Here is a 27,033-nt window from a genome sequence, read left to right as displayed (position 1 = left end):
CGTAGTTGGGGCAATGCGGCGTCGAAAGATTTATCGGAGTTAGACCGAGAGATTTTTAGCGGATTTTGCAGGTTGCCAGAGATAGTCGGGTAAAAAGAAGAGACTCAGCAGCGAGATGAGTGGAATCAGCTTGCGCATTCGCGCCAAGAGCGTCGCACTCGGTAAATTTCGTAAAGATCCGTGAGTGACTCGGGTCGGTTGAAGTTTGGGAAACGTGGGGGCGTCGCGACGCTTTGTTTACGGTGAGGCGCGAATTGGTCGCGACGGACAGTCCGGAGATCCGAGGTTCTTGGGTCTTTCGCAGCTTCTTATCCACGGCGGCGGCGGCAAGCGGAAAGCGGCAACTTCCAATTCGGCCGGCCAGTTACTATCCGCGCGTCCATCCGCGACAACCTCGTTTCTCTAGCCCCACCAGCACATTTACGTCACACGCACACTGACAACTTCCGCGGAGCGCGGGCCTAAATGAGACCGCGAATCCCGATTCGACTCGCCGCTTTTCATTCTTTCCTACCTGCAACGACGATACCTTTCAGCTACTCGCCATCAATGTCAAAAAGTCACAGAGATTCTTTCAATTCTCCTCAGGATCTCTTCTTTCTTGCTGAAACTTTTTCTCCCTTTTCCTCTCTCTCTCTCTCTCTCTTTCATGCGAAGAGAAATATGAGGAGAAGGCTGCACGGCATATAGCGGCGAGTTTACCGGTCACGTGGTTTTCCGTGCATACGCTTCAGTGTAAACAGACGTGAATAGAGTGTGGTGGTGCGGAGCGTAAACGAAGAGGTAGACGATTTTTTCGGCAAGTCTTCGAGCCGAAAACTCCACGCGTGCTACGTGCTACTTGTTGAACAGTGAGTGAGATTGTTTATCGAGTTGTGTGTGTGTGTGTGTGTGTGTTTGGACAATGGTCACGGATGTTTTACATAATACTAGATACGTCGTAAAAAGTTAGAAACGATCGCTAGCGGAAGTACAGTGGCTATACTGATAGTGGAATTCGAGGTGAGCATCTAGCCAGCGTTCATAAGTTTGCCTTTTACGAGAGGATTTTTAACGCACTCGCAAATAACACACGGCGCACAGTGTATCATTTGTGCCGGAGTATCTATCGATGGATCGTAGCATATGATAAATCAGCACGTGAAACTGCACTTTTCACAGCGATACGGAGATGAGTTTCAATCGAGTGGCAACGATATAGCATATAAGCAAGGAAACTTATGGTTTGAGAGCAATTAAAAATTAGACTTCTCGATGAGAGTCATGCATCGTGCAGTTTGTCGTTTAAGGTCGATGAGGAAAATTATGGCGACTGGCAGAGGGGTCTCCGAGGTATAGGAAAATAAGGGAAGAATGTTGAAAGGAAATTTTGCTTCGCTGGTGAAAGAATAATGCGGCAGAAAGAATAGTTTAGATTTAGAGAGTCCATGTTGTATCGAGGCGCGCGGTTGTTTCGAGGCGAAGTCGAGAAGATAAGATAAGAAGTCGGTTATCGACTCGCTTACACTTGCTTCACCTGCGCCCGAGGTAGCCTTATCTTAGCCTTTTATCTTTGACCTCTGCACCGTCCGCCGGTACCTGATATCAACTGGCGCGCTCGCAGAAAGAGACGTGCGTTGCGGACCCACGCAAACTGTCTATCACATGCACGATTTATTAAGATTATCGCTACGCCTTCATCAGCTCTCCTTTCAACCTGCTCCACACAGAAATATAACACGTGTATCGTCCATTGTTCTCCGATCTACCAACATACAGCGATGGGATCGTCCATTACGATTTATAATTTGAATTTTTTGGCTGGAAAAGTTGGCCAGAGAGATGCAGGCGAGATGCACGCGGATACGCGGTGCACTTTAATTCGGGAGGCGTCGGATTTAAGCTGAAGCGCGCGAGATAAAGAGCATCGGATGAGCGCGGTTTGAAAAAGATATCAGAGCATGCTTGTATATATAGGAGCGAAATAATAATTTTTCCATTGGCACGCCAGGTATTTACATTGGCTCGTATGGATTTTATTTCATGGAATGGATAATTTACGACTCCATTGAATTTTTCTCGGGCGATTTGATCTTAAGTATCGACGCGCGCAGGGATGGCACAATAGTTGCGGAGCTTCCTGGAAGGGGCGATAAACTATTTTTCTCCACGCGAGCGTTTGCGCAGGTAATGACGCAGCGGGATAAATAATGGGCGATAAAGCTTCTCGAACGGACGGTAGCCGGATACCCGTCGGCCCTTGCGCGACTGCAATTTTACTATCGAGAGCGCAATTATGATTATCATAAAACACGCGTGGCTCTGCAGAAAAATCTCCAAAAATTTAACGCGCGCGACCGTGCAACGCGGGACGCGAGCCGCGCAAATTTCATTAACATAAATCAAACGGATTAATCGAGCTTTTAAATCGAGAATAAATTGCTAGTTCAATGTATTCCAAGGAGGTCAATGCTGGCGAGCAAAAAAATTCAAGGATAATTTATAGGTATATATAAAGATATATATATATATATATACTTTGGTCGGAGAGAGTATAGGTTGTGCGTGAAAAGATAAAATTGATGGTTTTTACGGGTGTATTTGGCAGGAGCGATTTTGCCGGACTGTAACCATCTGCATAGATCTCGTTTCAGCTTTATCCAGCAGTCAATCAGTTTGAAAAGAAACGTGCAAGAAGCTGAGAGGAGAGATCAGCTACGGTACCATGACATCACTGCAGCTTGGTAGCGTCTTGCTGTTCTTTTCGCTCGTTTGTGGCTCGACACTCGGAGGCAAATCTGCTCTCGCGCGAGAGGACCTCACTTCCGTCACCGTTCATGCTCCCGTCGCGCATCGCTGCCTGGCAAAAATCCTCCGCGCAGTGCGCTCGCCTGGAACGTCCTACTCTGCTGCTGTCTGCCTGCCTCACTCTGTGCTCCTTATTTTCTCTCTCCCTACCTTCGTTTCACCGATCCCCACCTATCCTCTATATATACAATATTCTCATTTATCTATTCAAGTTACATTTTATACAAAATTCCCTCGTAAAAATCAATATTTTTCCACACTTCTGCGATATTCATCCTGTCCCTTTTCAACGTTTATCAATCCCACGAAGCTCGAGCAATCGTGGGATTCCGAAGATATCAGGGAAGGGGTCTATATATCAGACTTATAATATCCGATACAGTTTCGAGCACTCAATTAAAATTCCGTTCGCGCCGAGCATGAAAAACTGGCGATGCATCTGAAATATTTCTGTTGCTGTCGCGTAAGGGCAAAGCGAGCCGGTTTGTTTTCTTTTTGGCAAGTTGTCGAACACTTTTGGTACAGCTACCAAAAGCTGCAGTCCCTGCACGCGGCTGGGATTACAAAGGAAGGGGCGACTCGCGGCGGCACGTGTACGTATTCCTTGAGCGGCGAACAAGAGGGGCAGGTGGAAGGTTGTGCAACCTGTTGCTTCGTTGCTGGGGACGAAAATATAGTACTCCATGGGATGGGAAGGTCCACGCTTGCGCGGAATCACTCGTGGCAAATAGGTGAAACGAACCTGTATAGTCGTTCTGTTCTTTCTCGTTTAGAAAGCAATTAGATGAGAATTACATACTATACGAGATAGAGCTATATGTATTGTGTATAGAGTATGCAAGTAGACTTTTAAAGGGTTTATTAAAATGTGAAGTAGCTTCTGTACACGATGCTGAATCATTCGATGGGGGATGGATCGAATGAGAAGAGGACGAAGGAGCCTGATGAGAGAGAGAGAGAGAGAGAGGATGCGCGAGGAGGAGGGCAGGTGGAAGGTTGTGCAATCTGTTGCTCGGTTGCTCGGGACAAGAAAAGGCTCGGGTAGGATGAGAAGTTAGTCGAGTTTTGCGGATGCTATAAGGGGGAATAATCCGCCTATGGCTATATAGCAATCACAATGGGATGAATCGCCTCTCTTTTCTCTTCTTCCCCTCTTATACTTTTCTTCTACCCACCCTGCTTCCTTCTTTGTACTACCTTCTTTTCGCTCGAGCTACACCCCCCCCCCCTCTTCCTCCTCCTCCTCCTTTCTCCCTTCTACCCTTCACCCCGCGGACCCCACTACCCCCTCCATTCCCGTATAGACGTCACACCCTCGGGACACGATCCCGATCTGACGCGATTTGCATAATTCCAGTATCTCCGCCCAGTCGTTCAGCTGCTCAATTATTAGCCGGAATTTAAGACGTGTTTAAGAAAATAGCTTGACCTCTGCGTGCTTTTTGCTTCTGTCGATTTCTCCAGCAAAGATGATAAAATGATTTTGGAATTTTAGCCAGAGATCGAAATACTCCCTATAATTTTTTTACTACCCCTGTGTATAACGGTATGTACGTACGCACGGTTGCCGGGAAGCAACCGAGCATAAAGTTTTAAATCAACCTAATCGACAGATTGAGATACGCTTGGACAAAGTAACAAATGAGACGTGAAAAAAGCTAGACTTAGACATCCCAGGTACATACGGGCTTCGTTACTTGTATCATACAATTGATAAAAACATGTTTTGTGATAGCGGCGAATTGCCATTGCTGACAGCAAATGTTAATTAAAACCGGCACGCTCGCCACATTACGAATCCATAGTATAATTCCCTGATTGTGTTTGTGTAACGACTTTCCTTGTATTTTCATCGTTTCCTCGATAAGTATCTACAAAGAAAAAGTACGCTGTTAATTGAGCCATTGCCTGCTGAGTGATAAACAGCAATGGATGAAAGAAAAAATTTAATCACCGAGCTTAATCGCTAATGTAACTGATTTCATTAGCATACTAATTAGGTAGCAGGCGAAAGCTAGAATAGCCTATATTGACGAACGGGAGAAAAAATATTTAGATGTAGCATCGAATGTTTCGATCGCGGTACCACTAATTGTCTTGCAGGCCGAATAATAAACTGCATGACAAGAAATAAATTTAGATCTATTTAGGGGAGAACGTGCGTTAAAATATATAACAAATCGTATGTGAATTATATTTCGCAGGAATGAAGCTCGGGAAATTTTTCCAAAACAATCAGGATATATTGTTATATTTGGCTGGTGGAAAAATGTTTGGATGTAACGCGTTCAGTCACATTCTCGGTGATCGTTCAGGCACAAAGTGTGGTCGTGCGTAGGTAACATTCTGATCGATTGCACGTCATTATAATTCAGTTTACCGCCCACCTGTATCGATGCGTGCCGCAAACACGCTCGCACGCATTTTCAGTATTTTTTAGCCAGCTGAATATTTTATCATAGTTAATTATATCAATCACTCTGGAAATTAGATCTGTCGCTGCTTCCACTGGATCAAATGAAAGTGTTGAGATAATTACCGAACTTTTTTTTCTACTAATTATATATGCGAAACTATTTACAGCAACGGATTCTCAAGCGGAATTCGCGTTTCTTCGAAAGGATCGCAACTGGAGGAGAATTAGTTTGAAAGTTGCAGGAGAGTAAATTAGGGTATAGAAGGCGGTAGTAAAGGTGGAAGCGAGGCCTTAGGGTTAAATAAGAAGTTGAGGAAGGTACGGTTGGGAGAAGAGGATGGAAGGAAGGAAGGAAAATATGAGAAAAAAGGGAGGAGAATGGCGAAGGCGATAAAGGAGAGAGGGGACCAAATGGCAGAGGAGAAGGAGGAAAATGAAAAAGACGAATAAGAAGAAGGTAGAGCGAGGCTGATATCGGCGTGTTCTCTTTAAAGGCTCTTTGGCCGTTCACCCCGACCTCGGGCCAACCTGGTGCAACTGGTTCGAATGCAAAGGTGCACTACTGGTATCAGCTCCCCCATACCCATGCATTATTAGTTAACCCTTCACCGATACGCAGCTTATACATGTATATTGTATATGTATATATATATATATATATATACATATACAGCATATAAAAGAAAACGTGCAAATCGAGCCAGGTTGCACTCGAGTATTTTGACATTTATTACTCGTCCACCAGCAACAGCGGGATTCTCTCCTATGCGATTTAACGCAACGACAAAAGGAACTCGAATTTTATCTATCTTTTTGCCAAACAATCATACGAGTTTCGCTTTCGTTGCAGCAGCAAATCTGGCGAATGCCAAGATAAGAGTATCTCGATCTTTCGCCATGTTCGGAAATCCCTACCGGTTTTATCAGTCGGATCGACGTCTGTTGCCTTTATATAAATAAGCGAGTGACCATTACGGGTCAAGCGGTACGCAATTGTATCGATAAAACAAAAGCGAATTATCTGAGGCGGCATACCGTTAATGGCTACAGCCATCTTTTCTTATTTCTGGTAGCTGATAATCCGCATATATACACGTACATTGCACACCTAAGGCTCATCCATTTTCTTTCCATTGCAGTTTCACGTTCATAATAAGTTTCCTCTCCATATATATAAAACACTCTTTTATTTTTATGATGCATTTTAATTTAGAAATTATTTCATGGAAAAAGATGTATTTTTTTGTATCCATTTGCAGTACCCGGGATACGCAGCTAATGAAATTTTAATGATGGCGAAGGGGACTTAATTGTGGCTAACAGTACGAGTGCTCCAGCTGGAAGATCGAAGGTAAACATTTGCCATCGGTAATTCGATGCCGTTAGTAATTGCGTTGAACGGTCGAAAGAAAGTCGTGGGTATAAATAATAAAACCGGTATTGAACCGTGGTCGGTCACTTGCTTATATGCTTACCGGTATTAAGCGCGTGTCCCTAAATCAGCTTAATTTAATGGGATAAATTAAAAAATTCCTGTGATTTAATCGAACGGATTGTATCGTTGGAAAAAGGTGCTTTAGGAGGAGGGAAGAAAACCGGTGAGAGAGAGAGTGGGAGAGTTGGGTCGATCGCGAAAATTTGATCGCGGTAAACGGCCGAATGCTGATTTGTCCCCCGAAGCGGAGAAGATTCGATCACCGTTAACGCGCTCGACCGCTTCACACTAGCCACTTTGCAAATGTTTCCGTTGCTCGAGCACACTATATACGTATATATATATATATATATACTCTATATTATACACACATAAACAGACAAGTGGCATACCTGAAACGATTACGCCGGTTTTTCTGATTCGAAAGCCATCGAAAGAAGTTTTACGCAATTAACGACTTTGTAAATTTACATACGCTCCTTCGTATATAAATGCTCCCGAAAGAGATAAGCAATTGAGCGGATTGTTTTTTTCTCATACCGCGGCAAAAAACTGAAAGTCAAAGAATTTTTGCGGATTTATATATACGCTGTGAACCGTTGAATTTCTTCATTCATCACGCGAAGATCACCGGTTCTCGATTGCTCCGTATATTTATATATACATATATATATATACACTGCATGCAAGACTTGGCCTGCCACCGGCTCTCATTGAGGTTTTCAATGTTGCACAGTTAGGAAGAATTTACAATGGCTGATTCGTATGATTATCTATGAGATTAACGTTCCGATATTGCGCACAATTGCTACGTTAATTCGATAAAATTATAGCGTTACGGTGGCATCGCACGTTTAATCTCTTGCGTTTCTGCAGCTGACTGTGTAATTTGCGCAAAGCAAACAGTGAAGGATGAGGAGCTCCCGTAGTCCATTCGGAGTTTGATCGATATTGGACCGTGAAGGGGAAACGAATTAGCATCGGTGCATTGAGTTCTGGTGATTGGTACAGTAAGCGGAATTCTCGAGAAAGGGACCACCTTGCCTTGGGCTTGAGAAAGCACATTGGATTGCTACATACGAGCAGTGTATACCTATATACCTACCTACCTACCGCGGATGAGTTGATTGCGAAAATAAACATTCATTATTGTAATTACTTTCCGCGACGTGGATCCGAGTGCCAGATCGTGGAATGAAAGAGAAGAAATTGGAGTAGGAGGAAGAGCGGTGGCCAGAGAGAGAGGAGAGGGATAATGTTAGGACGGACCCTGCAGAGACGCGCGGCGCGACGTACATATACGTGCGCATGCAGCCTCTGCCAGAGTTAATTGCAAACTCCGACTGACGATTCCTTCATTAGCGAAAACCAATCGGCCCGATCAAATTCAGCAATTCACCATCGCCGAGTCTCTTATTCTACATCCATGGATTCTATATATGTACCTGTGACGTGGTCTCCGCACGCACGACTTACTCGCATATCCTCCACGCGAGATCCCCTTGGAGCACCCAAAGACGTTTGGTTCCGTGAGTCTCGCACTGCGAGTGAACAAACGTCGACAAGATTTAAATAAGGCAGTAAAGCTGGAAAAGTGCGTTACGAGCGGAGAATTTTCCAGGACGGGAGAATGTAGTAACTGTTCGAGCAGAAAAGGAAAAGAGTCAAGTTGGAAATGAAAGACTCTTCGTGAACGTAAATACATCGAAAAGCGGAAGTGGGAATATGTTTATAAGACATAATCCTCGAATGGAAATAGGTTGGCGGAGAGCGACAGTCGTTAACAAACGCAACGGATACGTGCTCGGTGGCTTATATGTACTAGAAAGGGTCTCTTTATGCACGCTAATAAATAATTGCTCCACTAGCACGAAGCAATGGTGCTCGAGTACTCTTGCCGGTTAATTAACGAGGCGGCTTGCCACGTATATCGCATACGTCACTAAAACGCACCTCCATTACCACCCAGTTGTGTGTGCGTACCCTCCCTTCGTCCAACCCTCGGATTGCTGATAAACGCTCCAGTTATGTACAAAACGAATAATCGATACTCCTACCATTCTATACATACGCAATTAAAAATTTCAATTGTCTTTTTCTTTTGTTTTATTATATACTATTTCAAGGTTACACTGTTTTTCCACGCAGCACGAGCACTCGACGTTCCTCCATTATTTTCGTCAACTATATATATACATTGTACATTCGACTTTATGCGAATTTTAATAGCTGGGAAATAGCTGTTTATCGACTGAATGCCAAATCTATCATATCAACGGTGCTAATTACCACGTGGCCCCGGCCTTTAAACACTTTCAAACTTTGCATACCTATACACGTACGAGAAATCGGTAACCGCATAGGCAATTTTATTATCAATTTTCCACGAACCACATGTGAATGGTAGTAGATATATATAGCATAGTAAGCACACGAGAAACAGATAAAGGTACGAAAGGTGATATAAATTACAAGAGAGCAATAATCATACAAATTACAGCTGATTAGAGACCTATGTAAATTATAGTACGCGCCATGGGAGAAAGGCTCGCGTACACCGCTAAATAATAAGTTTTAGCGTGTGCTGTAGCATCTCCAGCGAGAACTCTGAAATTAGAAGAGATCACAGTAATTGCGCTAATCACAGAATAAACACGCCGAGTGACTGATCCGATTAAAAAGTGTTTATGTATCTATAAATAGAGAGCAAAAAAAACCCTGACGATTGTTTGACGAGAAAGAGAGGTTCATCTCGATGAGGTTGCACTCGGCGGATTCCCGGGGCAAGTCGAAGGAAATTTCGCTGGAAGATCGAGCGGAGAATTTCGTGGTTGCGTCAGAAGGAAGAAATCGTGTTGGATTGTGCCGAAGATGGAAAAATGGTGGAGCACGTTGAAGCGATTTATCGAGGGGTTCGGTAAATCAATGTATACGTCGAAGATATATAAACGAGTGTTCGCATTGTCTAGAGACGCGCGCGCACGCGCGTGATACTCGCCTCGATCGCTTACCTTCTCGCGATTATCTATACGTTTATAAGTAGTATATATACGCAAAGGCATAGATGCATGGATATTGGGGAATTCGCGTGAGACGTCGATTCCACGTACGATGCACCGCAAATCGCGCCAATTAATCTCGCAGCGGTGCGCGGAGTGAGCGCTCGAGTTTCCCGCTAAATTCACCTTCGCTTCTGTGTCTTTGAGGTTTGCGATCGGTATAAAATTTCACTCCTCTCCGCGAGTCGTTCACAATTATCATGGTGGTATAATATATTGTATGTATATATACGTATAGCTGAACCGAACGCTCGTGGATTATAGTTTATCTTCGCCGTGCTCCTCGTTCGCTTCTGTCTTTGACATTTGAAACCTGCGCGCGTTCGAAAGGTCATCAAAGCTCTATTTAAATCTTGCAACGCGTCCATTATCATTTTTCTCCATTCTTCGGATCATTAACAGTCTCGTATTCACCGATCACGTATGATTGTATAGATTCGATTGATCGGTGAGAACGAATGTCAAAAGTTCCTTCGATTGATACCTTCCTTGTGTATATATATATATATATATATATATATTTTCTTTAAATCGGTGAATTCTCTTCGTGGTGGTTTATTATATAGTTATATGCGGAGAGCAAGATGGATATTTGCGGATTAAATTTAGTCTGAATTTTATTGTAGTGTATATGAGAAGATCGTGTTGGTTTATGTGGAAGAAAAATTTTATGATATCTAAATTATGATCGGGGGTCTTGGAGAAGATTTAGCGTTCGCGGGGGGCAAAAGCTTGTCGTCGAAATTGCGACAAGTCCTATGCAAATCGATGCGCCAGCGAGAATGGATAGTCGACACGGAGCTTTAACGATCGAGAAAAGCGGCCGGATATCGGTGGGACGATCGATAGATCGCTCGATCCTGCACGAAGGTCAAATGGATCGCGCAATTTCAGCTTAATGCAGCGACACGACCCACGGTACCTTCGCAATAATTTTCTTATCATTCTTTTCTCTATGCAACACGTATACGCATGTATATATATATATATATAGTATACTTTACATATTTATTATTAAAAGCTTCTTATACAACGACACGATCGATCTCGTAGCTATTCGTCGGATTTTTAATTTTTCATTGATTTAACGACTGCCTTTACATAGACGGTGACTCGCTGTCGACGTTCCTATTTTATTGGAATAGCGCGATTGTGCATTGCAATGAGTTAGAACGTTGTTTGCCTTCGTGACTGAGCTCTGCCGGGTTTCGATAGAGAGAAGTGCAAGACGCCAACGCCGTTCTCTGGCGACTGGCCAATAAAAAAAAGGGCTGGCGTGGGTGACTCGAGAAAAGCTAGCTGACCCGAACGCGCGTCGCATGTGCCTCGCCTCGACCTCGCTCCTTCCTCTTTCTCCTACCCTTTTCGATCCCCTCCCACACCCTCAAAACCTCACCACTTATCTGAAAATAACTGCTGCATACTCTGCCTCTCTAGTTTGACGTCACCGTCCGATTCGATTTAAAGCCTCGCGCGTCTTTCAGCAATTTTCCTCCGCACTCTTCGACAAATCCTGATGCATGCTTCGATACAAGCTCTCTAAATCACCCCATATATAGGTACAATATGGTAAATTCTATACGGACCTATCGAGCGAAGCGCCATTATAGATATACATTTCCAAATAATTATAATTTCCAAATTTTTTCCGGTCGTTGAAATTCAACATGCACGCATTGAGTTATAGGATTATTTGCTCGAGCGACTCGTGACATGTTTTTTTTTACTGGCGCGTGGCCAATGAGTTATATGTTTGGAGAGAAAATAAGATTCCACGGATTTTCGTAGAGTTTTGCTTTTCCATTGTTCTATAGGAAGTGCGGAGTGCAATCGAATACGCGCAAATCGATGGTGTTTAACGTGAAATAATTTGTAAGCCGTGGCAGCGATCGATTTGCGACGGTGGTGGAAAAATGGAAGATGAATAGGAGCAGCTAGAGAAATGGCATTGGTGGATAATTCAACGATTCGTGGGAGAATCCCCTTGCGCGTAAGCTGGAAAAATCAAGGCTGCTTTATGGCGGAAGGGTATTTCGATGCCGGATTTCGCAAGGCGAAATATCGACGTCGTTGGGGCGTCTCGTTAAAATGGCCCGAACAAGGCGAGGGTAAAAGTCAGATGGTAGTAATCGTTGCTAATATCTGCTACGTATCGACGATTACCATATTTCTCTGTAACGCAGCAGTAAATTCTTGCACCGGGTCGTTTCGATTCGTCTCACTTCGTCTTTGTCACTCTGAATTGCTTTGTGAAAGCCGAATCTATACCTCTGGGAACAACATCCATGAAAGTGAATTCGCGAATTAATCTCTTCTTGCCTTTTCACCACCATCGAGGATTTATATGGAACGTTTCTATTAAACGATCGAATTGTTTGCTTTAAAAATTGAAAGTAAAAAATGATCCGTCGGGTCGGTAAAATTTGCGATGGTTGTACGGTTAACGTATATATATATACATGGGGAATATGGGAAGATGACAAATGAACGATGATGGGAAGAGAGTTGAAAGTTGCAGAATTTGAGAAGATCGTTTCTCGGAGCTGTGCTTACTTCGAGAAGAAGGAAAGTGAAGAGGAGGAAGTAAGGTGAAGCGAGAGGGGGGTAAGGGAAGGCTGAAATAGAAATGCAAGAGAAACGAGCCAGGGAACGAGGGACTATTTTGGGTGAGGTCAGAGGCTGAGGTCAGTCTATATGGCCTGGTCAGCCTCCCACGAATATTGGATCCGCGCCAGCCTGTAACACCCACGCAGTTAGCAGTAGAAATCAACGGAAATTCGAGCAGCAACCTCTCGCGAAATGCAACCGACGCCACCAATCTTTATTTAAACGTTGAAACGATTGCGCAACTACAGGAAAACTCACTTGTCAGATTAAGCAAATTAATAAATCGAGCTGAACTTTAGAAATCGGACCATGCTAATGAAACGAATCCACTCATGAAAGTGATGACGAGGGCGTTCACCAATTAATCAAATGCTGAAATTTCGCCAATTGCTTTAACTATTGCTAATAAATTACGTTAAAGTAGTCTTGCTACATATTATGTAGTTTGCAAAATTTTTAATCTGCCGCGTATGATTTTTACTTGCATTTTTCAATGTTGCGTGAACGGTAGCAAATAGTTTGGAATTATAAGGGTCCCAGCTCACGGGTAGGTAGTTCCATTAAGATGCAAATTTGCCAATAATTCCGAGTCTCTCGGCTGCTTGTTACTCCCTCTCAACCTTTCTCCTTTTCCCCCTTCCCCACCTGTAATTTCTCATAAAAGTTGATCGAGAGCCGTTTTCCAATTCCTCCCTCCATTGGCGCCTATCATGCCGCGAGTTAATTATTGTCCGAGCGATTTAATTGGCCCTGGATCCCGATAACCTGTACCCGTACCTTTTCACACGCATCTAACTAAGCTTCGTGCGCGTGGCGCGGGTCTCTATGTGTATATATACATCGTCGCAAAGTAACAACGACTAGAAAAAGCAGAGAATTAACAATTTTATCTCCATAAAGCAACTGGACAGGTTTTTCCTGCACCGCAGGCTAAATAAAAAGAGCTGACAATTAATTTCATCCAATAGAATGTATAACATCTCTCGCAATTAATTTATTCCATCGATTGATATTGTTTAATGAATGTATTTGGTGTCTGCATTATATACGTTTCACTCGTAAAATCTTATTAAAGTATCCTAGTCGAAAATGGGAAATGCCACCATGAAGCAAGTGCCTATATTCCTGTAGGTAAGTGTTCAGAGATAAGCTGCACGAGTAATTAGATATCCCTGGAAATATATCAGGTGCTGACTAGCTTGCTAGATCTTTGCGTTCCAAGCCTCGGGAATCAACGATATTGGCTTACGAGATTAGGAAAGCGATAGCCACCATTCCCGATGCACTTTCGCCAGTTCAAATACCAAAGCAAATGTACAAATCACTGATCACTCGCTCATTTGAATAAATTGAAAAATACCTATATAGAATCAATTATTTCTGCAAAAAAAAAAAAAACTTACGATTCACTGAACGAACGATCGACCAATTGTAACGATCATTCTATAAAATAATATTTTACAGATTGTGTGCGTTATAACTATGATCCAATTCTTTTCGAAACGTTATTTCCAGAGTTGACGAATATCCATCTTATTATCACGAGTAAAGGTATTGCACTCTATCTTTCGAATAATGTGCAGACCGTGGTATAAGCAGGTCACGGCGAGATAAGCTTTAAACTCGGCGCCTGGTAGTAAATATTATAGCAATCTGACGTATTTATTTTATCACTCCTCATATACACCATACGAGCGTAAATCATCGACCAAAAACTTACATCGTGTCACAATCAAAAGACTGATCGAACGAAAAACGATCATTACTTCGCATTAAAATGCGCGTGACAATCAAAATCACGCATAAGAACATAAATAATGCGCACGAATTCCCAGCAGCGTGCTTCGATGAAAAAGCTATAGTATTGATGAGGTTTGATGAATTATGGGAGTAATTAAACTGGTATAGGTATAGAAGCTTCGATTATGGGGCTTCTATGCGTACAGGTAAAATAAGAGCTGGAATGCACTTATATCGGAGCAGGGTAGGGGAGATAGGACATTTGTTCTAATCTAGGCGTTTAAAGGTAATAAATATGTCGTGGTCGCTGATATAATGTTGGCGTGGGTTGGTACCACTGGAATCGGTCGTCCGAGCTGCTTGATTTACGCTATGAGCCACGATGCATCATGCCGCGCAGAGACTATAATGCTGCTGCCTTGCTTGCATTTTGATAACCAAAAATAGGTTCTTACCTTTAGAACTCTCATCCAGTATATATAGCTATCCTTAAACGATTTTATCAATGAAAATATTCTCAAGGTATTAAGAGAACACGCTTCGATTAATATGGTACACCATAAATTCTAGCAATATGTAACGCCATCTGGTCGCTATATTTATTATTTTCTATAAGCCACGCAAGGGAAGTGCTTATCGGGGTCTGAACCAATTAAGCGAACAACCAGTAAAAGAAAGTGGCGAAAGGTCAGACGTTACTCTAGTCTCGGCCTGAATCGGTAATTAAAGCTCGCTGGCAATTAGTAATTACGGTAGCCAGGATACTGGCGAGCCAATCGCGGAGGGGAGAGGAGGAGGGGGGAGGGGGGTTGCGTATGTAAAAAAAAGGGAGCGGATACTGCACTAGGGCCTGGGGCGTTATCGTAAGTCGAGTTTTTCATTGACGACGGTAGCCAAGGGTCCAAACCGGTCTAAGAACAGCCAGAAGCAGCCGCGAGAATCAAGCAGGGTGGAGTCTTGCTTTAATCCCTCTTTGCACCTCTTTTCCTCGGACTCCATAGCTCTTGTCCCTGCTCGCCGTAGGGACTTTCGCTCTAGGCTTTCCTCACCGAGTTCATAAAATCTTGAGAACCGACACGCGATACTCACTCTCCTATTCCTCTCCTATATCTAGTCTCACCGGACTGACGGAAAAATTCTTCTCAGCCTGTGTGTAACGGGAAACGCGCGCAAAGCTTGCTGTATATACGTTGATCCAACAAATTCGAGTGTAAACTGTCAATAGAATAACATTTTTTTTGCTTTGACCAATTTATATATCTATATCCTGGTGTGTACGTCGGTGTAACGTGGTTACGAGAAGCAGATCTCGAATTAAAGTGGCTTGGATAATCAATTTGCTCGTAAATATTTATCAGGGAATCCCGTCGCGGATTACGACGAACTTCCTCTCCAGCGAGGACTATCGATAAGCAAAAAGAATGCGCGATCGATTGGAAGCGGAGCGGATCCGCAAAAACTGAAGAATCACTGAACTGTTTCAAAGAGTGGTCCAAAGATGAATGTAAATATTCGAGAGCGGACAAAGGAAAAGCATTGCGAATTCAGGAAATTTTTTCGTGAAATAAATATAACTACGTCCAATCGAATAATTCTTGTTACATAAGTAAATAATCTACCGAATTCGATATATGCATATAGTTTGCTGGCTGCGTCCAATTAATATACGTACAATGGATGAACGAGAGTTTCCACGAGGGAAATATGTTATTGATCTTTGGAGAAGTTTCTGAAAGGTGGAATAAATCGTGTGTGTATAGTTGGGGTGTTACACGTGGTTGAAGCATGGTAGACTCTGGTAGGTAAAAATCAAATAATAGAGCCTGCTCCTTGAACGTATGCAGGTCGTTGGCTGGTGGAACATAGCAACGACGAATGTTCGTGGCCATGCAATAAACAAGCCGCGCAATTAAGAGAGCAGGTTAATTAATGTGGACCGACTAGAAGGATGGGACTGCAGCGTCTCGATCGCTTTCTTCTCTCTTTCTACGGCCCTTCCCCACTAGCCTGCGGGTCCAGTCGAGAGAGCACAGTGCACGGTAGTTATCGAGAAGAGGAGCCACCTTTTTTTGCCGCTGGCACAGAGGAAGTCGAACGTCACGGGATATTCTTCTATCCCGTGTGACGTGCGCCGAACAGGAACAGCGAGGGGCGGAAGAAATGGAAGAAAAAATGCCGAAGGTCTGGGGAAAGAGTCTTGGCATTCGTGAAACTGCTGAAATCAATTCGCCTCGATGAGCCACGACAATTGCGATTCTCCTTTTCGTTCTGCCGATCGTGGCCAGATATCTCTTCGGATCGTCCATCGATTGGACGTAAATCATTTTGCCTCTTATTTGCCCAATTTATTTCATCGCTCCGTCGATCCTTCTCCTGTAAGATATAACGATTCTCGATCCTCCTTACAACGTTCATTTCAATTTCATTCCTGATGCTTAGCTGTATACTGGCTGATTTGGTATATATAACACACACACACACATATGTATACATAGTTTGAATGCGAGAGATTGCTCGACTGCAGGATAATCGGATCATTAATCGACGCTCGGCGAAAAGTATAGCAACGGCAGTCACCACGTACCACGCGACGGTGTATTTCATAACGAGGGCATTTGTAAACGTAAGGGAAGAAATTGTCCGTGAAGCTGTGGAACTCGCATACACACAGCGATGCGTTAGGCATCATTTATATACTACGAGAGTAGAAGGACCTAGGTATAGCGAGAGAGAAGAAATATGTTAAGGGAGTAAAATACATGGCGACCACGGTGATAATTATATGAGGAATTTTCTGCGGCCAACCAGCCGTGTACTCTGACATTTTGACATTAGCAACATAGAAAACCTGAATCTGCAACGCCTCGCAGTTACACCTGTCGCTCCAACGCTCGATTCGAGAAACCAGATTAATCTTATATGTATACGCGTATGTATATATGTACATATATATAGAATTCTGAAGGATTAATTCCTCTGTAATAATTCACGATACGATCTATCTGAAAAAATGAGAAATTCGACGGAATACAGTGTGAAAATTGCAAAGATTGTAAGGGGTTTGGTTTCGAAGGTATACATTTATATATATATATATATACGATGCTTTTCTTATGTGTTCAGGTTGGATGAAGATTTCGAGCTGAGAGTATTAAGTTTGTGATTTGAACGGGATTGCCGAGTATGATCGATGCTTCGGGCATTGTTTATAGTGAAATGTTGGAGCTAACGAGCGAAAATGCGCGCGGCGAAGAGTGAAGAAATGGCGAAGCGGGTCATAAGGCGCGAGGGTACCAGCAATTAGACGCTATTCAGAACTAAAGCCAAGGCTGTTTGCGCAATCGTATCGTGAATAGATCCTCGCAGAGGCATGCAAGCCTGCTTTCTTCCGAGCTCTCTGGAGTTCCATGTTTACGTAACGTCAAAGCTCTTTTTGCGTGGTGCAGGATGCCAGAAACTGGCATGCACCGCTGTACTTCGTTGGCGAACCGTGAAACCACCGATAGCCTTTGCATAATGCCACCAGTTTGCGTGAAAAACTTTCAGAGGAAATTTTTCCAACAACAATAAACCCACTCTGTGTATTCTCTTCTTCTTTTTTTTTATGTATTTACTATAAATAGGATGATCATCCAACCTACAGGATAATTCTTCATTGCTCGCGTCTCATGCAGCTGCACTGAAATATTTGCAAAGCATATATATATATATATATATATGAAGATTTTCTTATACAGCACAAGTGGCAAGAATTGTTTGACGAGGACGGGCAAGCTTTCTCGAAGAAATTGCTCAATTAAAATTGCCAATTAGAGATATTAGTTAATTACGGATAGGAAGAATTTGAGTGGTTCGCCAGTTTAGCTGGAAGGCAGATTCATTCTAATTGACGGGCAAATGCTGAAGATAATGGCACGTGCACACCACTCGGTCGATCCTTGTGCGGCAAGCGTTGATTATGAAATCACGAACTGGTAGGTGGTCCCGCGTGCGCGATTAGTACCTCTGCCAACGTTTCTCAGCATCACTAACTTCACTTTGTATTTTCAACTCTCTCGCAGCCTTCATATTTTCAAGCATCCACGTGCATATATGGTACACATCATGCTCGTCGACTCGTTCGATCAATTTCTATCGCAATAATAATCGGATCTTGAGAGAACTCTCGCACGAAACACCTCCTGGGGAAACTATCGAGAAAGCTGGTCGTATCAACTTTTGCGAAAGCAGAGTAGTAAACGATACTGTATAAAATAGGCTTATTCAAATATTGGCTTATAGGTTCATTTAAGGCTCGCTTTAGAGATAATTGTCGAAAATTATTTGGAATTTTAATTAGGATCGGGATTCGATAAACGATTGCAATGGTTTACGTGAGAATTGAGTGGTGCTCGATGGGGGAATGGGATGTTGAAAAAAGTGCATGTCAGATGAACTGTGTGCTGGCAGGAATTTTAGATTGAAAGTTGATTGAATTGCATATATCGCTAGGTCAAACTGGTTTACCTGGCGTAGGTTGTAAGTTCGTACGAGTGTTCGTTATAGAGCGCGAGTCGTGGCTTATTCGTGCACGCCCCCGTGTCAAGAGGTGAAGGTCTAGCACGACCTTGAGGTGCATCCTACGTTAATTCTGCTGTAACAAATTACCTCCAGTTTCTTCTGTTTTGCGATTCTATAAATCACGCAGTATTAAATTAAAATTCTAAAAAATATTAAATAGGTATAGGTTTGAAAAATAATAATAATGCAGCCGTGCAGTAAATTCTCTGAACAGACCCGAAAGAGACAAAGGATGCTGATTTTCTGACGCTATAGGTTTATTTTCGAGAATGAGTCGATGACAGGAGTCGAGTGGGTAATAACCTAATGATTCAGCGTAGCAATAATCGTATCGTCGAAGCAGCGACGGGATTCTCAAGCCAATTTCTCAAAGGATTTGATCGATGCTGTCCTTTCTCGGTAGCAGCAGGTTCTCACCCTTACCCTACGGGATACTCTTCGAATCCTGCCCTAATGCGTCCCTGATGAGAAGCATCTTGTTGATTTTTATCCCCCCTCCGCCCCTTTTGCTTTTCTTTCCTCCGTTATTCCACTTATCGATGCCACCGATTATTTCGCTCGTCACGTTCATCATCCGCCAGCAGCAGCAGCAGGTCACATCGCCGGAAACTTTCTTCACTCGATCGGCCAGACGATCCTTGCAAGGAAACAGGAACTGCCGTTCATATCCAGAAGAAAAAGAAGAAGAGTTCAATCTGCTAAATTGGCTTTCGCTAGTTAGTCGAGCAAATCTTAATTACACGATTCAATGAAACATGTCGTCCCTCAGTCTCTCAGCTGTCTTACGCTATAGTACTACATCATTCTATGAATTTAAGATTATAGATAATTGAACGATTTAAACGAATTCCTTTAAAATGACGAAAGCCATAGAATATTTTATCTTCCACCAAGAGATCTATTTAGAAATGAAAATATACACACGCAGGCTGAGATTAAAATTATTCCGTAAAATGGAGTCAAGTAATTATTAACACGCACGCATGGATGTATTACTTTTCAAATTACACGTGATTACTCGTATCATTAATGCTTATTTTTACATCATATATTATAAAATCTGAATACGATATTCTTCTTCTCCTAATTCCGACTTCTCACTCCCCAGTCTCTTTCTCTTTTCGTTCTTTCATTGAGCAGTCGAGAGTAGTGTAGATGCTGCAGCGTATCAAGGATCGTAGTTTTTCCCTGCGTTCACGCGATTAAAATTTAATCTGATCTCGAAGTAGAAGGTTTTTGCGTCGTTCTTCTGCCTCTGGTCACGTCAGTGGATTGAAGAAAAGGATCACGTCTGGAATATGATCGAGAATCGATGGTTATCGTGCGACACGATCTTTAGGAAGTGCACCTGCGAATGGGGGTCACGGCCGGTCGTTCTGGTATATTGAATTCCGTCCTTTCTCTTCGGCCACGCCGCACGATGAAAAAAACAAGTCAAATCGAGAGGCATGCTCCATCCTAATCCGGCGAAAGGCGATATGCACAATTTTATGGATTATAATATAATTTATACTTTGTCCATATATTTACAATTACTTAGTCCCAATAAAACATGTTTATTTTTTGCTCGATTTTCTTTATGTAATTAATCTATTTTAACCGCAATAAAATAATACTCTACAGATTCACATTAATTGGATTTTTTTAGAAAGAGTATTATTCCTATAGTAAGTTCTTGTTGGCTAACAGGTATAGTACTACAAATCCAAAGGTTTTACTGCAATACAAATGCTTCTTTAGTATGCAATTTGTATAAATTGTAAGATGTGTTGATTTATCATAAATTTTTATAATTATACCAAATTACAAAGTATGTTCAGCCAAAGAGAGGAATTCAATTCTCGATTAATAATGTGTTATAGTTGTACAAATTTTGACTGGAAACACTACACATTTCATGTGATACAAAGTGACTGCGATAAGCTGTTAAAATAAAACTTTTGCATTTGCACTGTAGAATATGCTTCAATGATTATAAAAAGAGAATTTCTAAATAAGAAACAAGTAAAATAATATTTTATGGGACAATAGAACAATTGTAAGAGTAACAGGTTTTAGATAAAGGTAAAATAAAATGCATGTCGTCAAATTACATTAGAATGCCAATAAGACAATTATTTTTGATTTTGACTACCTTTGAATATTTCATCAATCACTGCTCAAATTATTAGCCAAAATACTTTGTTTTAATTTTAATAATAGGTTACCCATATTCTCACTAAGCATGGCAACTATAACGCCAAGGACAAGTGTAGTTTGTTTTCTGCACTATTATGTAAATAAAGATAGAGAATTTCGTAGCTGCTCGTTAATCTGTCGAACAGTTGGGAATTCTTTGACACACGGTCAACAATTATATCGATAGTGCTGTTGTGTGTTCTATAATTGTAACTGAAGCATCGTATCTATAAAAGCAAATTATTGAAATAATAAAAATAGCGAAATGGAAGGTAAGCAATAGCCATAAATAATGTCAATTAAACAAAATCGCAAGTTTAAATTTATATCAAGGATATAATCAGTTCCGATGTGACTTTAATGTCGATGCGCGCCGAAAATTACGAGAAGCAAATAAGATACTGTCTCAACATCAAAATAGACTCAATTTGATGATGGCTAACCATAGAATTTTTTTAACTAACAACCATAATAGACACGATGAAAGTGAGTAATAATTAGATAAAAAGTTAGTGTAAAAAATTTCTAGCCTTTACTTATTAAACTGACAGGAGACAATTTTTAACAGATAAGTGGACAATATTAGAAAAATGGAAAGAAGAACGCAAGAGGTTTAAAGCAGCGGAGAGAAAGAAGAAAAGGCCTCCTTTTATAACGGGAGTTGTACACTACAATTATAATGGAGATCCTATTTACAATCGCACCTGTCCTGTCAAAGCTTTTGCTCAAGAAACACGTACAGAAAAGAAAAATATTAAAAAAAATGATGCATTGCGAAAGGCAAGTCCTATGCCAGAAACACAGCAGAGTATACCAAAGGGAGCTACTATTATGTCAGGAACATATACTATTAATTTTGAAAAATCATGTAAAATAAATGAAACAAGTTCTGCATTAAAAAATATAAATGCTTATCCTCTAAAAGTATCAAATAATGGAAAACTTATGAATCAATTTATTAAAAATTGTAATCTCAACTGTTTTACTTGTGAACCAGTTAAAGTGAAGAAGAAACTAATATTTGATGAAGACAGTTGCGATAAATTTCAGAATTGTCATTCCAATGATCAAAGAGAGTGTAGCCGTTATCCATCAATAAATACTGAAAATAATGCACTGAAATTATCAAATAAAGCTGTAACGGGTACAAAAAGAGAAGTTTATCAGGAAAAAGAAAACAATTTTACCGAAGAACAAAAATTGGTATACTCCGGGAAAAAATATCGAACTATACGTGTTCCAAGAGACACTGAGATTAATACACCAAAATTTACAACAAGAGTTAAAGATATACTATCCACACCCAAAAGAGCTCTTACAACAATTACTAATGTTTTAAGTAATGAAACCAGTAACTGTAATGACAGGTTGAATGTAATTATTTGTTCTCGTTTTTTTTTACTACTAGATGTATTATATATGTGTGTTTACGTTTGAAACTCTTCATCTGTTTAACGAATGCAGCGTTATTGTTAGTGATCACCCTTTTTGATTTTAGATAATAAGCGAGAACGATAGAAAGGAAATGGGAACTCTTAAAAAGGACGAACAGAATTGTTTGTTGACTGCGCTAGAAGTAAAACAGTTAAATTCTAATATTTCAAGATTAGAATCAAATACTCAGAAGAAAATTTACAATGAATCAGCCTTCTTCAAGTAAGTCAATATATCATATATTTTTGAGAAAAATGTTATTTTTAATCTTGCACTTTTGTTATTAAAATTAAATTGTATGTGTAGTATACAAGCAAGTACCTATTTCGACATGTCAGTCTACACAAAGTAAATGCAAAGCAGAATCTTTAATTGTAGAAAGCGATAGTGATATTCCAATACGTCAGGAAATTAAAGGAAGCTTTCTGCAATAGTATAACAAAAAGTAAGTTGCCTCTCATTCTTCGAAATACGAATAAAATAATTTTTATTGATGTTTGATTTTTTCTTTTTCAGCAGGTGGTACAAATATTAAATGTACCAATACATGAAAGCTTGTAATCTTATTTGAAAGATAATATTTTAGAATTTTTATTATTTATTTATATTGAGTGTGATTTCACTTTAAAATATCAAACCACATAATATAATTTCGATATTGTTTAAATGCCTAATACAGGCTTAGTTTAAAATTTTTTACAATAAACTTTTGATAGAATAAAAGTATACTTATTTCTAATGTAAATATACCAAAATGGGACACTATTATCTCAATAAATGATTTATTTATCACAATCGATTTCATTTTTAGTAATTGTTAATATATAGGCATAGCGTTACACATAGATTTTAAAAATTTACACGATCTTTAAGTAAATGTATTTTGTGCATGTATATTTCACATTTACCCTCCCTCCTCACCTTCGTATTCGATAATTCTACAAGATTTTTGACTACGAATCGCTTTCTCGTTGTATGTAGAAAGTTGCAATTATGTAAAAAATCCTTTTTACAAATAAGGAAGCCTATATCTTTACTCGTACCAAGAAAATAATAAATTTGCAGAATCGTCCTTAAGGCTGTATATAGTAGAGAGATTTTAGTATCTACTGTTTTACACAATTAGCTTTTCCACCATTTACATCTCTAGGAAGTTCATGAAAAGATTTTCTACTAATTCTAAACTTTTGTTTTCATTAATATCCTGAAATTTAAGAAAAATAAATCCCATAAAATTTTATCGCGCAATTGCTTGAGGAACGTGCAGCAGGAAAGGACCAAATAAATTTCTCGTGAAATTAGATAGCCCATCTGCGGCTAATGTGGCTTTAATTCTTGTGCTACCGCAAAACCCCTATACCCTGCTCGCACACCGCGTATTTTTTTGACGTCCGTTCTCCATTAGATCAACGCAGATATGATTTCACAGCATCAGTAAGCTAATCCAACTACCCCGATCATTGGGATTAGTCAACTTTATCAAAAGACCGACTTACCTTTGCATCCATTAGAAAAATTATTTTTTTCCATTGAACGGAGCAATTAGTCCATCTTTGAGGTTTTGCAGGATCGACTTGCTTCGTAAAAATGAAAAGTATGATAGTAGTTGGGAAAAAGGAGGAGTAGAAAAAATGACGGAAACATTGCGACTGCTGCGCGCAGTACCGTAGCGAATCGCGGAAAGAAATCTCGAGCAAGCCGAGGAGGTCGAAAGCCCCGAAGCGAGCGGAGATCTAATTCAACGGCAGCAGAGCCTAGCGACCAGCTCAAAGTACAGTACAGGTAAACGATTCCTATTCCTCGATCAAACTCAAATTTTCCATTTATATCGTCAACTCCACACTCGAAATCTGCACTCAAAAATCTTCCACGATATAACACACTTTAACGATCGAATTTCGACAGGCGAAGAAAACAGTCATTGTCGCTTCCTTTTTTATTGTTAATAGTTACAAACTTGTTTACATTATTCTTTATAGCGGAGTTGTTTGTAAAATTCAAGGTTATTAACGAAAATTATTTACGATTCTCGACTAGTGGAGAAAGTAACGTGTGATTTTCTCACACTGTACGAAGAATTTTCTGAGGGGTGGATGTAAAAAATGTATGAATGGCGCTCGTAACTCGTGGTAAGGGAAGACGCGCGGTGTGTAAAGCAAGTAGTAAAGCACCGAAGGAGAGCAGGAGCATAGATCCAATGTACGTCGAAGAGCACCTTGGCGGTCTGAAATTGTAAAAGGTAGAGGTATATAGGAAGGCTGCTCAATCGGCGAGTTGAGAGATGAGTCGAACGGGTTGAAGGGAGATCTACTCGATATAAAGGGGCCCGACGACATTAGAGCTACATTAGCGTGCGCTACTCGTCGACCAGCTGGTAGCCTACCTCGTACCAGGTCGGCTAATTACGTGCCAATTCCTGAAGATCACTCGTATACTGCAGTGCACCGATGTGTTCTCCAACCTCTTGAACTTTTCAATAAAAACGAGATAGTGCACGTGTAGTCCGTTGTGGCCTATCGACGAATGACCTAAATATATATATATATATATATATATATATATATATATATATATATACTATTGGAGGAATGGAAATAAATTATGGTATATCGAAGGAAATAGAATTATGGTGGAGAATGAGAGAAGAGCTAGAGGTATGAGCAGAGAGCTAAAGAGAAGACGTGTGCAGCTTGCCACCTGCCTCATCCGGTGGCACTCGAGCTGTAATTGCCGAAGAGAGGCCGTGATAATCGTCGGCCGATGCTGCGGCGTCGACGAGGGTCTCTCCTTGGGAAAAGTGGAGGCTCCGCAGAAAAAGAGAGAAAATCATGCTCCAAGTGGCATGAAGTGTCATCGGCGGTTTGCAACCGTGCGACGACAACGCTCGATAGTTTTCGCGAGAAGCTGCTGAAGACTGTCGACAACGGACAGACCGGAGGCTCTTTGCCATTACAAAGCTGCGCGCTTCAGCACTCGAGACTTTCGGTCCCAGTTCTATATACTCGCTGCTCTCATCCACCGATGTCGTCGAATGCCTTCCGGTCTCTTAATCTTGCACACTGCTCTGCCTCGAGTACCCTCACCCGTATATTTCAATGTATAACTTTTCCAATTTTCTATTTAGCTCTCTCAGAAAAGTCCACGACTCCTTTCTCCATATTATTTACCTCCAGCGAAAACGCGCGCGTTTCTTGTTTTTATCTTTGCATGGAACAATAATTTTGCTCGGTCAGCACGAGACACTTACCTATATAATTTAACCCTCCCTGCTCGAATCTTTTATCCCTGCAAGTCTATATATATATATATATATATATATATGTATATATATATATATTTGAGGGCTGAATATGCTACGAGACAGAGAAATTTGAGGAATTATAATCGCTGCGTGTAAAACGAGGAATATCCGCGAGAGCAGTATGAAGGAAGATGTAGACACAGGTGGTGGATCGAGACTTGCGGATAAAGTGGAAACTCGATGCGAGATGCTGGTCGTCGAGGGCTGCGGATAATCGACTTAACGACGAGGCTTAAGGACTTCTCGGTAACGGTTTCGCCAAGCTTCGCGTATAGTCGCGCAGGGCATTACGATATGCGGGAATTCTAAACTTGGTCCCGCGACTCCCCTCTCCCCATGAGACCTGTAATGCACGGACGACACCACACCATACGTGTCACGCAGAATCGATCCGATCCGGTTGTAAGCTGACCTAACCATAACTCCCAGCACGTCTCGTTTAACCAGAGTACTCGCACCGAAATAAAACAGCTGTATTAATCGTTTCCCTATACTCGATCTACCGAGAGACCCCCGGCGCAATCTACAAAGTAACATTTCTTTCCAAGAGCACATAGAGGACAATTGCTCGGGGATTCATCGAACTTAATAAAAGAATTCACGGCTTTCGTGGAATACACTTGGCAGCCATTTCCATTATCGCGATTAGCAAGAGGGGCATAGGTTAAGTTGGTCGTTAAGCGAAATCACTTTATTGGTAATGGGCACGCATTGTCGTATCGCGTTTGTATCAATTTGTCGAGGCAAGTTTCGTCGAGTGCATTACGATACATCGAGCTTCTAAACTTGGCGAACTCGTCCTCCATATGCGACAGGCTGCAGCGCGAGGAGGAGGAGGGGGGAGGAGGGGCAATCCGATCCGGTTGTAAGACGAGACAACTGTAAGTCTGACATGGAGCCTAAGAGATTACGAGATACAAAATCCTTTAACTTTAACCTTCATCCACGTCCAATTATATATAGTTTTGAATCCAGCAGGAGGAAATTTCATCGATACGAAGGACGCGTTATAATAAATCGTCCGTGGAGTATTCTTTCGAGGGACAAATACGCTTATTAATGTTTCTGCTCCGCAGGATTGTGACAACCTGGCGGACAACTCGGAGCGCGACTCCCCTGGGAGCTGCGGGGGAAGCGGAAACGGGCAACGCAGACCCCTCACCTCCATAATCGAGCACTTGCGAACGTCGAAAAGTAGATTGCAGAATGGTAAGTTATGGTCATGTTGAGATAAACTTTTGTATCGACGGAAAAATGCCACACTGTTATTGTTTAATCTTCGTTCGGAGATTATCCGAGCGTGATGAAGAAATTTGACTCGGTGTGCGATCGGTAAGAAAAGATTATGATATATCCGCTGATGGCGTTAGTGGGCAATAATTTGCCGCGGTAAGGTCTGAGCATGGTAATATGAGTTATGCGATTGCGCCATAAACACAGGAGTAATAATCGGACGCACGCGCGATAGGACAAAAAATAAGCGAATATTAGTCGCTGCGCGAATTCGTTCCCCTGT

At 41.4% G+C, this 27,033-nt stretch overlaps 1 protein-coding gene and 1 long non-coding RNA gene across 3 annotated transcripts; both read left to right on the top strand.

Annotated features, from left to right (window-relative positions):
• The first annotated feature begins 378 nt into the window (after positions 1 to 378).
• LOC136773872 (uncharacterized) lies at positions 379 to 26,711 on the top strand. The gene is made up of 3 exons (XR_010822677.1): positions 379 to 1,002; positions 6,463 to 6,554; positions 26,594 to 26,711. It is a non-coding gene; the product is annotated as an uncharacterized lncRNA (long non-coding RNA).
• LOC136773458 (uncharacterized) lies at positions 20,938 to 22,939 on the top strand. Of its 2 annotated transcripts, none has more exons than XM_066727154.1 (6): positions 20,938 to 21,054; positions 21,127 to 21,268; positions 21,351 to 22,156; positions 22,281 to 22,438; positions 22,523 to 22,661; positions 22,733 to 22,939. In XM_066727154.1, exons 2-5 carry the CDS (start codon positions 21,214 to 21,216, stop codon positions 22,566 to 22,568), a joined length of 1,065 nt encoding a protein of 354 aa, XP_066583251.1. In that variant the 5' UTR covers positions 20,938 to 21,054; positions 21,127 to 21,213; the 3' UTR covers positions 22,569 to 22,661; positions 22,733 to 22,939. The 2 variants fall into 2 exon arrangements, with proteins under 2 accessions (XP_066583251.1, XP_066583250.1); XM_066727153.1 differs by having other exon boundaries at positions 21,116 to 21,268.
• Positions 26,712 to 27,033: the final 322 nt, after the last annotated feature.

Source organism: Prorops nasuta, unplaced genomic scaffold (assembly GCF_024137725.1).
Source record: "Prorops nasuta isolate Cenicafe-Biocafe unplaced genomic scaffold, Cenicafe_Pnas_1.2 PNAS00005, whole genome shotgun sequence".
In the NCBI taxonomy this organism is placed as follows: domain Eukaryota; kingdom Metazoa; phylum Arthropoda; class Insecta; order Hymenoptera; family Bethylidae; genus Prorops; species Prorops nasuta.
Note: the sequence above shows the minus strand (reverse complement) of the source record. Positions and strands in the feature narration are given on the sequence as shown.